We start from the raw sequence: 12,417 nt of genomic DNA, 5'->3' as shown, positions 1-12,417 counted from the left end.
CCGCAAGGATAACACATGGTCCTTACATTTAACACCAGCAGCTTGCCCGAAACAATCGAAGTAGGATACTTGAAAGTCAACGTCAGGCACTACATACCCAATCCCCGTCGCTGTTTCAATTGCCAGAAGTTTGGCCATGGCTCACAGAGTTGCCGCGGCCGCAAAACCTGCCCGAAATGCGCTTCAAAGGACCACCAGTCTGAGGAATGTGACGCAGCACTACGCTGTGCAAACTGCGAAGGAGACTACGCTGCATACTCCAGGGCGTGTCCGTCCTGCACAAAGGAGAAAGAAATTATATTACCATAAAGACCAAAGAAAAAATTTCATTCAAAAAAGCGAGAAGGCGTTTAGCGCTTACCAATTCATTCTCCTTCACAGCAAAACCTAACTTCACTGATGTGGTGCGCAGGGGCGTAGCACCACACAGCACTCCGGCACCTGCCGAGGCCAATTCCACCGCGCCTGTGGCAGGGCCATCCACGCCCCAGGCAGGGACAGCGAAGGCTGCTCTGCCAACTCCAAGGCAGGGAGTGCCGGCCCATGGGTCAGCATCCCGCAGGACTTCCCCCCGTCGGGGGAGGCCTGACACTCACACACCCGCGGCTTCTCCGCGGTCGTCCAGCACAACCCCCAGCCCGCCTGCTTTACAGCGGCGGAATAGCTCTCTTGAGCGGAAAAAAGACAGGGCCGCCATAACGGCCCCAGAACATAAGGAAACCCCTTGTCATTCCTACCCCAAAACATAAACATGGCTTTTCTACTTCAGTGGAACTGTAGAGGAATATTGAGAAATTACGATGACATAAAAGATACTCTAGGGTCAATCTCGCCCGTAGCTTTATGTCTTCAGGAGACCAATCTAGGTCCACAACATATGAATATCCTGAAACATTATAAAACTTCTAGACGCGACCGTGAGCAAGCAAATTGACTCTTGGGAGGCGTCGCGATTGTCGTACAAAGCGGCATCCCTGCTCGAGAAATCAAACTCAGAACAAAACTTGAAGCCGTTGCGGTCAGGGTCGTCAGCTATAAAACAATTTCTATCTGTTCTGTATATATTCCTCCACATTTTGCACTAACAGTCCACGATCTACAAGAACTCTTCAATGAACTTCCAGAACCGTATCTAATAGCTGGGGATTTTAACGCTCCCTCCCCTTTTTGGGGTAGCAAACGCTGTGACGCTAGGGGTCAAATGATCGAAGATTTTATTCTTACAAACAATTTACGTCTTTTAAATACAGAAAAAGCCACATACTGCTCCCCTGCCTTAGGGAAAATGACCTGTTTAGATTTGTCGTTTAGTTCACCTTCTGTTTTTAACGATTTTAAATGGGATGTCATTGACAACCCATATGGCAGCGATCACCTCCCTATACTAATTACTTTAACTTCCTCACCAGAAATAACCCCAACAAAACCACGACGCTGGAAACTTCACCTCGCCGACTGGTCACTTTTTAGAGCAAAGGCAGCTTTAGAGGATATAGTTGTAGAAAATCTCACCTTCGACCAAATAAATGAAAAGTTCACGAATTGTATCATAACTGCCGCACAGTTAGCTATCCCTCAGTCGTCAGGAGTGGTGCGACAAAACCATAAAGTATGGTGGACAAAAGACTGCAAGGAAGCAAAAAAACTACAAAATAGAGCTTGGAGTAAATTTAGCCGGTACTCGACACACGAGAATCTCGTAAATTTTAAGAAGGCAAGAGCGAAAGCTCGGTACGTCCATTGGAGTGCCGAGAAAGCATCATGGCAGAGTTATGTTTCATCCATTAACAGTCAGATGACATCTAAAAAAATGTGGGAGCAGGTTCACAAATTAAATGGCAACTTTTCACCATTCACAATTCCTTTTTTAACAACACCTGGCACACAAACAAGCATAGGGGAACAGGCAGACATACTGGCGGAACATTTCGCTGCTGTTTCAAGTTCATCACACTATACACAGTCTTTTTTACAATACTAAAACACAGCCGAAAAACATAGACTTCCAACTAGTGGAGGTGCAAACCAAAAATATAAGTGTGATTACCCTCCAAGAAATAAATACAGTACTGTCTGCTGGTAAAAAAACTGCTCCAGGACCCGACCAAATCCACTATGAAATGCTGGCCCATCTCTCTCAACCTGCCGTAGAAGCACTTGTAAGTTTCTTTGAGACAGTTTGGATATCAGGAAAAATACCTGAGGCCTGGAAAAAAGCTATTATTGTACCGCTTCTTAAACCTAGTAAACCCCCAACCTCTCCTAGCAGTTATAGACCCATAGCCCTGACCAGTTGCCTCGCCAAATCTTTCGAAAGTGTCCTAAATATACGACTAACCTTTGTTCTTCAATCCTGTGAACTTCTTGATATCCATCAGTGTGGTTTTAAAAAGGGATGCTCCACTACAGATCACCTAGTCCCATCTCGAAAATACTAACAGAGAAGCTTTTATACACAAACAACACTGTCTTGCAGTCTTTTTCGATTTAGAAAAAGCATATGATACAACCTGGAGGTTTGGGATTCTTCAGGACTTCGCTGAACTTGGCATCCGTGGCAGAATGCTGAACTCCATTAAAGACTTCTTATCTAACCGTTCATTTAATGTCCGTCTAGGCTCAACCCTTTCGAGGGATTTTATTCAGGAAAATGGAGTGCCGCAAGGATGTATTTTAAGCACAACTCTTTTTATTGTAAAAATGAATTCTCTTAACAAAATAATACCAAAGTCCGTTATGTACCATATTTATTCGAATCTAAGCCGATGGTTTTTACTGAAATTCCGAATACGAAACTGAGGTGTCGGCTTAGATTCGAGGATGTGGCTGCGCAAGCACCATCGCCATCGCCATCACGGTTTTTTTTTTTTTTTCTCCATGTGCGTTGGGGCTTTGTGGCTAGCGGACTCTCCGTGCGGTGCGGTTCTTTTGTGCACTTCGTCGACTTCGGTTCACGACGTGATGGCGCCGAAAAATAAGCGGTGTCATTATACCGCTGCTTTCAGGCGAAAAGTTGTGCTTGCGACGGAAAGTTCGTCCAACCTTCAAGCACAGCGAGAGTATGGCGTGGACGAAACAAATATCCGCCGCTGGCGAAAACAATGGGACCAGTTATTCAACTGCGCTGCAACCCGAATGGCATTTTCCGGACCCCGGAAAGGCCGTCACCATGCGGTGGAAGATGAAGTCGCAAAGTTTGTTAGGACGCAGAGGGCCGGAGCACTTCCTGTTACGACAGAAATTATTCAGGCGAAGGTAAGGGAGGTCGCGAAAGCACGCGGAATTCCCCGCACTACGTTCAAGGCAAGCAGAGGCTGGCTTCAAAGGTTTATGAAACGGTTTGGCTTCAGCCTGCGGCGACGAACGTCAGTGTGCCAGAAGCTGCCCGGAGATTTTGAAGAAAAATTAATTTCTTTTCAACGGTATGTCATAAAGAAGAGGCTTGAAAAAGGGTATGGACTTGGGCAAATAGGAAATGCAGACCAAACCCCCGTTTACTTCGACATGCCCATGGCGTACACAGTGGCCGAGAAGGGGTCAAAAGAAGTAAAACTGTGTACTGCGGACTACAAGAAGGCACGTTCGACTGTGATGCTCTGCTGCACTGTCGATGGACGGAAGATGCCACCGTATATAATCTTCAAGCGGAAGACACTTCCTGCGAAGGAAGAGTTTCCTAAAAACGTCATCGTTCGTGTGCACGAAAACGGATGGATGACCGCGGCAATGGTCGAAGAATGGATTAGGCTCGTTTGGCAACGTCGACCAGGTGCATTGTTGTGTCGAGATTCCCTCCTGGTCTTAGACTCGTACAGCGGACACCTGACGGACGGCGTGAAGGCTGCACTCTCACGAGGTATGACAGATTTGGCTATAATACCCGGCGGCATGAGCAGTCAACTTCAGCCACTCGATGTTGCCATCAACAAGCCATTTAAATCGAGTGCGCAAATATTACACAGATTGGCTGACTGAACAAGATCATGAACTTACTCCGGCAGTCGCATTAAACGCGCATCGCTGAGTCAAGTGGCCAAATGGGTTGCAGCAGCGTGGGAAGATATTCCCGCGGAGATGATCGTGCGATCATTCCGTAAATGCAGCATCTCAAACGCGCTGGATGGTACCGAGGACAGCGCGCTGTGGGATGAAGATAGTGAGAAGAAAACCTCCAGCGAGGAAGACGACGCCGAGTGATCAGTCGGTCTCGTGAAGAGCACAGCCAGCTTTTATTTCAATAAATGTCTTGTTCAGGATGGTCTCTTTCTGTCGGCTTGCATTCGAGTTTTTTTTTTTTTTTTCGGGTTCGCGAGTTTTGGGGGGGTCGGCTTGCAATCGCGGCCGGCTTAGATTCGAGCAAATACGGTATTCACTTTATGTAGATGACCTCCAGTTAGCTTACACCTCCTCCAACATATCATCATGTGAAAGACAAATACAGCTGACAATAAATAAACTGACAACATGGCCAGACAGAAATGGTTTCCGGTTTTCTCCACAGAAAACAGTGGCCATTTCGTTTTCACTCAAACGAGGCTTACAGGCAGACCCCACCCTACACCTGAACGAAATAGGTTTACCTGTAAAAAATGAACATATATTTCTAGGCATAACATTTGGCAGAAAACTCACTTTCCTGCCTCATATTAACGCGTTCAAAAAGAAAGCTTCCCGATCACTGAACATACTCAAAGTCCTTTCGCATAAACACTGGGGTTCTGACAGGGCAAGCCTTCTAAAAATTTATCGCTCTGTGGTACGATCCTCATTAGACTATGGTAGTATAGTATATGGTTCAGCAAGGGCATCGTACTTGAAGCGACTTGACCCAGTGCACAATTTAGGTTTACGTCTTTCAACTGGTGCTTATAGGACGTCGCCTATAACCAGTCTTTATGTTGAAAGTAATGAACCATCACTTACAGACAGACAAATCATGCTCACATGCTCATACATTCTAAAAATCCGTTCCCTACCGAAACATATCTGTTACAAAACAGTTACAAAGTGTCCACCCAGAACACTCTTTAATAAACCACAAGCTACCAGGCCACTCCTCCTCCGTTTTGAAGAGATGTGCCAGAGTCTCCGCGTACTGAACACATTACCTAACATTGCGCTCAGACCACTACCTCCATGGTACAACTTTCCTGCATTATGCGACTTAACTCATACACAGTTTCACAAAAAGCAAACCCCACAATAACATATAGTACAAGAATTTCTTGCACTCGAGGAAAAATACAATTGTTTTACGGACTTTTATACTGACGGTTCAAAAACAGATGCCTACGTAGGAAGTGCAGTAGTACGAGGGCATGAGAAAGAAATAATCAGACTTCCACAGTGTGCATCAATTTTTACAGCCGAATGTTATGCTGTATGCTTAGCCGTAAAAAAAGTATTAAATGAAAACCTCAGAAACAGTATAATTTACACAGACTCCCTTAGTTTACTTAAAGCTCTCCACTCTAGAAATGCAATTACCCCGATGCTCGGTGACATCGTACACAACATAACAAAAGCCATAGCTCAAGGAAAAAAACAAAACTTTGTTGGGTGCCGAGTCATGTCGGAATTAAAGGCAACAGAGAGCAGACCTCTGCGCTGCGCAAGCTCGTGGCAAGCAAATAACGAAAGTAGATACCGTATTAAGGCGAAAGCCTTTAATGCCTCATACTGTCGTTAGCAGACGCGTCGGCAGCCGTGTCGACAGACGCGTCGGCAGGAGTGTCGACAGACGCGTCGGCAGCCGTGTCGACAGACGCGTCAGCAGCCATGTCGACAGACGCGTCGGCAGATTCGTCCGCCTTTCGGCGTCACTGCTTAAAAGGCTGAAGGTTCCAGCATGAATAAAGGCGCATCTAGTGAATGCATGGGCTTCATAAATAAAATAAAATGGAGTAAAGTCAAGAAAAGGAAAATAAAAATAATAAAATAAACAAAAATAAAACAATGAAAATAAGATGTGAAAATAAAAATAAAAAACAATTTAATTAAGAAAAGGAGCAAAAAATAAAAACAAAATATGAAAAATAAAAAAAGTAAATAAAAACAAACAGTGGCCAGGAAACGCTTTCGCCTTGCAGCACTTTAGAGAGCCAAAGTGCACCCCCCCCCCCCCCCCCCGAATTTTTTACTCGCGTAATGATCGCACCCCCGAATTTTGTTGGCAAAATTCGATTTTTTTTATTCCCCGCGTAATGATCGCACCCAGAATTTGACGCTGCAATTTGTCGACGATGTCGAGTCTAGCCGACGATGATCGTACTTGCTATCTGTCTGACAGATGGGACGTGCAGATGACCATCTTGCTCCGTCAGCATTGCAGCGGCAGCCCCCTGTTGGCTGACCTGCAGTCACACGGGCAGTCGGCAGTCTAAATGCGGTTATGCGTAATCGCGGATACCAAACTTATCTGCGGTAATCTCGAATAACGGTTCGCCGTTGTCGCAAGGCACGCAACCGTTTTGGGTTGCGGTGCAACGAAGTGACGCGATGATCCGGCTAAACTTTATTGTTCTCGTAAATAATAAACGCTGGGATACGGGAATGTAAAAAATGAATCCTCCCTGAGGATCGCTGGCCTGTACCGAGTTGCTGGTAGGAGTAATAATTGCAATAAAAGCTAGTTTTACGTTCGCAGCCGCGTAGCAGCTGCCGCCGTTACAGCGCGAGTGACCCGGTCTGCTTGCACGCCGGCTCCGCTGCTAAGGCGTCGCTGAAATCGATCGCATACTACATTTCTTTTAATACGAAACAATTAGGTTGTCAGTAAGGCAGCGCCATAAGTAGAGCATTCATTATAGCGTTGGTCAGTTCAAAAGCGAAACAAGTTAGGCCTAGCGACGACTAGGCAGTACAGGAGCGCCGTCGTCCGCCGCGCTCGCGGGCGGCACCATTGCGGTAAGCTCGCGGAATCTGGTGCTGCGAGCGTTCCAAATTTGTCGCCAACTTTAATGCGGCAGGGACCGGACATTCTTCGGCGTAACGGCGGTAAAATGCATAGCTTGAGCGCCGCGGGACGTTGCTGTTGTACGCTAGCGGTTGCTGCGCCATCGGACGAGATCGAAGGTGCATAAAAGCGCCGTCGCGCACCACTATACACACTGCCTATTTTGATGCGTTGCTGTTGGAACGTGATTTAGTGCGAAGAAAGTACGTCCTTGAAGCGGGCCAGCTCGCGCGCTTTCCGCACTCTTATCTTCTCGGTTAGCGACGTAAGCCGAGATCGGTTCGCGATAACCGCGTCTAGCGACGTAACTGCGGGTAGCGCGCCCGAGTAACAAGGATAGTCTGACCTGCAACTTGTTTGCGTTTTCGGGGCTCAAATTTTTTTGTTAAAAATTTACCGCGCGTAATGATCGCACCCCTCAATTTGCGTCAGTTTTTTGGAAAAAAAAAGTGCGATCATTGTGCGAGTAAATACGGTATTCCCTTTAAAGATTGCATGAACTTCCGCACTCTTATCTTTTCGCACTCTTATCTTCTCGGTTAACGACGTAAGCCGAGATCGGTTCGCGATAACCGCGTCTAGCGACGTAACTGCGGGTAGCGCGCCCGCCCGAGTAACAAGGATAGTCTGACCTGCAACTTGTTTGCGTTTTCGGGGCTCAAATTTTTTTTAAAAATTTACCGCGCGTAATGATCGCACCCCTCAATTTGCGTCAGTTTTTTGGAAAAAAAAGTGCGATCATTGTGCGAGTAAATACGGTATTCCCTTTAAAGATTGCATGAACTCGTTACATTGTGAAATAAGGAAAAAATGGCAGTCTACCTGGGACAATGAAGCCAACAACAAACTACACTTCGTAAAACCAGTTTTAGGAGAATGGAAATCCTGCACCCACCAAGAACGCTTCAAAGAAGTCATTTTTTTCCGTCTTCGTATAGGACGCATACACCTGACACACAATTTCCTACTGACAAAAAAAAGATCAACCTATTTGCGAGGAATGCGGAGTTGAAGTTGCGATTAACCACATTTTATTCTCTTGTACGAAATTGGAAAAACTAAGGAAAAAGTACTTTACTCAGTTTTATAACGAATACATCCCTTTTCATCCTACACTGCTTTTAGCAGATAATGCAATTGTTGATATATCATGTGGTTTTAGCTTTCTTAAAGAATCAGGATTTCTTAAGTGTCTCTAAATGTGTTTTACCCACTGGCCTGTTTTAATTCTAATGCACCTCAGCCACTTTCTCACTCCTGAGAAGACGGCTGAGGTCCCTATTCCATCGGTTAGGGACCTCGAGATCCTTGCACAGTCAAGGATGGCTGCTGAGCTTACCGCCCCTCTTTAAAGCTTTTACCATAAGTCACTTCTAAAATTTTGTCATATTTTTCTAGGTTCCATGAATTACCTTTTTAGGCCCTTTACACCGCTGTTCATTTAGTCTTTTGTATAACATCCTATATAGAACAATTTTCTATACCCTGAGCTTGGCGCATGATAGCCTTAGTCGCTTATGCGCCATTAAACAAAACACAACACACAATCTCTAATTCTGGTCGCTTGGGGCCACAGCGGTGGCCTAGTTGTTTGAGCATTTGCCTTGCATGCGGGAGGTGTGGGGTTCGATCCATAGTGCCGCCGGGTACCCACCGGTGATACAATGGGTGTGAGTTTTCCCCTGGTCTGGTGCTCAATTTCTATAGGGTGAAATGATTGGAGAATGGGTCTTTGATCCCACCTTGAGAAGACAAAAATACCTTGTGCCATGGCGCTCTTTGGCCACAGGTGCGCTTGCGCCATAAAAATCCATCATCCATCCAACCTGATTCTGGTCACTTACAATGTCACCAGGTGGCCTTGAGTTATAAGGCTCATGTGGGCCCTTAGACGCTGTCCAGGAGTAGAGTTTGCTTTGGATCGTCTCTTAGCAACTGAAGGTTGGTCAGATTTAACTTTGGAAAAAAAAAAAAAAAACTGGTGGGAAAATGGTGTCCATGTTCTGCTGTACAGTTTTTACGCTCTGCTTGATAGGAGGCGCTATACTGGGCCACTTACTTTGCTGCTTACTGTGCCCCTTACTCTGTTGTGCTGCTGTGCCTTATCCATCTGAGTGAAAGGCTAAGAAGCCTTGTTAATTTGCCTTGCCTGGCCTGTTCATTTCCAGGGTCGAAATCCTGCTCCTGTGGCGCCTCTGAGTGACCAGGACCTGCAGGTGCTGTTGTCGCAGAGCAGCAAGGAGGGAGCATCAAGCCTGGCCGAGGACATCCTGGCCCGTTTGACAGGGCCAGAGCTGCTCGACACGCCCCGGCTGGGTGAGGCAGGAGTGCCAAGTGCTGCTCCAGAGGATGGCACAGCACCTAAGGGCGGAGCTGAAGAGTCAAAAGATGCTCTGAAGGTATGGGTCTCACGGAACATTATTATAATCCAACTGAACAGAGATTTATGTGCCGATTTCTATGGCAGGATTCGTTGAAAAATCTTGAGAAGCCTCTTCTACTTTAGTGTGTGGCTGAGAACATGTTTGTTTTGCTGATTTAGCTCAAGCTAGCATGTGTCAACTAGCCAGGCATTCGTTATTGTGCACTGGGCAAAAAACAGTTGCTACTGAAACCCACCTTTGAAGCTCCTCATTCAGTGCTTTCTGTGAGATTTCATTGTGCTTCGCTGACATTGGAGATAACAGTGCTGCCACCTATGACCTGGTTGCAGTAACAAGGCAGCAAAGGGCTTATCTGTGTGATTGTCGTTGCAGAGCTGCTGTAAATGTAATATTTCTGTGTGTGCTGCCACAACTTCTAGAAAGAAATGTTTTAATGGGACACAAATGCCAAGTTGTGCACCTTGTTTGTGATCCCCTGTCTGGCACTTTGCTTGGCATCAGTTGTTGCTGGGCCTACTAGGAACAACACTTTTTCACTGAAATGAGGGTATGTGAAAAATGAAGTGAAGCGAATTAACATGGCTCTGTGATAATGCACTAGCGTGTAATGCTGAACTTTTTGAAGGTGTGGCTTGCAGATGCTATATAGTGCAGTTCTTCAGTTATTGAGTGCTTGAGTCTTCGACATGCTCATTCTGCAGGCAACCCGGCGCAGTGGCTCAGTGGTTACGGCGCTTGGCTGCTGACCCGAAAGACGCGGGTTCGATCCCGGCCGCGGCGGCTGAATTTTGATGAAGGCGAAATTCCAGAGGCCCGTGTGCTGTGCGATGTCAGTGCAAGTGCACGTTAAAGAACCACAGGTGGTCGAAATTTCCGGAGCCCTTCACTACGGCGTCCCTCATAGCCTGAGTTGCTTTGGGACGTTAAACCCCAATACGAGGTCTGTTAGAAAAGTAGAAAAGTATCCGACCTTTGGCCGAAGAAAAAAAACTGGCATAACTGGAGCGTTAGAAACCTAATCACCTTCAAAGTAGTCTCCTTGGGGCTCCATGTACATCTCCATGCGGTGCTGCCATTGTTGGAAGTATTCCGAAAAGGCCCTTTTCGGAAGGGAATTTAGCTCTGCTGTCGTTGCAGCCATGTCCTTTCTTTTCTGCAATCGCGCTCCTTTCAATGGCCTCTTGATTTTAGGAAACAGCCAGAAGTCGTAGGGGGACATATCAGGAGAGTAAGAAGCCTGTTGAACTACAGGAGTCTGGTTTTTCGCCAGAAAAGTCTGAATCAAATGCGTGGAATGTGCAGGAGCAATACCGCGAGGGATGCGCCAATTTCTTGTTGACCTCAATTCCGGTCTCTTGCGCCGCTCAGCACCACGTAGGCGATGGAGGACATTCCTGTAGTACTGTTTAGTCATTCTTTGACCCTGTGGGGTGTGTACTCGTGGTGTGCCACACAGAGGGAGTCAAAAAAGCAGTCAGCATCACTTTGACATTGCTGCGCACTTGGCGGGCCTTCTTTGGTCTTGGTGACGTGGAATGCGTCCTCTGTGACGACTGGGATTTGGTTTCCGGGTCGTACCCGTACACCCAAGACTCGTCACTAGTGATTACGGCGTCGGTGAAGTCAGGATAACTGTTTGTGGAATCCAGCATCTCCTGTGAGACTTCAACACGAAGCTGCTTTTTCTCTACCGTCAGCAGCTTCGGCACGAATTTCGCCGCAACTCTCTCCATGGCCAAATCTTCGGTGGTAATGAAATGGGCAGAAAAATTGCTGATGTCCACCTCTTCCACAATTTCTCGGATAGTCACACAACAGTCCCACATCACCACAGCGTTCACTTCGGCAATTGCCTGGTCATTTCGGCATGTTGATGGCCGACCGGAGCGTGGCTCTCTCTCCACGGATGTGCGGCCGTCTTTAAACCAGTTGCACCACTGCTTAATCTGTGTGCTGCTCATAGCATCATCACAGAAAGCCGTCTGAACATTTCGAACGGTTTCCACTTGGCTATCGCCAAGTTTCTGGCGAAATCTGAGGTAGTAGCGCTGCTCCTCTCGCTCCGCCATTTTCCTTGAAACAAAAACCGACGAGAGCACTGCGCACTGCCTCACTCAAACACTGCTTCCCAGCGACTGACGCTATCGGCAGGCGGGAAAAAATTCGTGCATGCGCACGAGGGTTCAAGGTCGGCTGCTGTAAGCGCGCTTGTTTCATATCCATCAGGTGTTCGCAAAAAAAAATAAAGTCGGATACTTTTCTAACAGACCTCGTAAACCAAACCATTCTACAGGCAACTTGCAGCTTAGTTAGTTTGTGGAGCGTTTTAATGTGACAAGCAGGTATGCTGTCTAGTAAATCTTGTGTGCCTCCAGTGCTGGGGGGCATCTGATACAGGAGGATCTTGAAACCGACCCATGGAATGACCATAGCACTGCACCTGTGTGCTTAGTCGAGCACTATCATAGTCAGCATACAGGAAGCTGGTCAAGATATTCCCCTTTGGCACAGCTTTGGATGCAGCGTCATCGTCTTACTAAGGCCACTGCTTTCCTCTTGACTTGTGCTGGGAAACTGACACAAGGCACTGCTTCTTGCGCAGAGTGGCCTGGCAGAGCGGTTGCTGCCAGGACAGAGCAAGCCAGCGCTGTCTATTGCCATGTCGGCAGCGGAAGTGCTGGAAGGCTGCGCAGAGGTGGCACGTCAGGGCGGTGCCTTTCCCCTCAGCCTGCTCTCTGATGACCCAACGCCCCCGCGACCGCCGGATCCTCCGTCACCTCCACCCACCAAAGAACAACTGCTGCCCCAGACACCAAGTGTATATGTAAGTGGCTCCACCTTTCTTCATCTCTTTTAATCCTACTTTCTTATGATGGGGTTCTTATTAAAATCACTGTGTTTCTTTATCTAGAGTCCAAGCATGCCATTAGAGTTTTAATAGCACAGTTAGAATTCGAGGTATAAGAAGTTTTGTGGTTTTAATTGGGCTCTTTGTTACAGGCAATTATCCAAAAAATGTTTATAAAATATTTGAAATATTTACAGAACTGCATCACCCAAGATGCACTTTGCGCAGTG

General features: G+C 46.8%; 1 protein-coding gene across 8 annotated transcripts in view; it reads left to right on the top strand.

Annotated features, from left to right (window-relative positions):
• The window catches only part of Utx (Utx histone demethylase), a 113,574-nt gene that overhangs the window by 88,384 nt on the left and 12,773 nt on the right, over positions 1-12,417 (top strand). For all 8 annotated transcript variants that reach the window (XM_089544253.1, XM_089544257.1, XM_089544256.1 and 5 more), the window contains 2 exons: positions 9,124-9,354; positions 11,942-12,163. In XM_089544253.1, coding sequence (XP_089400379.1) covers positions 9,124-9,354; positions 11,942-12,163 — 453 coding nt within the window. The remainder of the gene's footprint in view (positions 1-9,123; positions 9,355-11,941; positions 12,164-12,417) is intronic.

This window comes from Amblyomma mixtum, chromosome 5 (genome assembly GCF_055824585.1).
Source record: "Amblyomma mixtum isolate Tamu chromosome 5, ASM5582458v1, whole genome shotgun sequence".
Classification (NCBI taxonomy): Eukaryota; Metazoa; Arthropoda; class Arachnida; order Ixodida; family Ixodidae; genus Amblyomma; species Amblyomma mixtum.
Note: the sequence above shows the minus strand (reverse complement) of the source record. Positions and strands in the feature narration are given on the sequence as shown.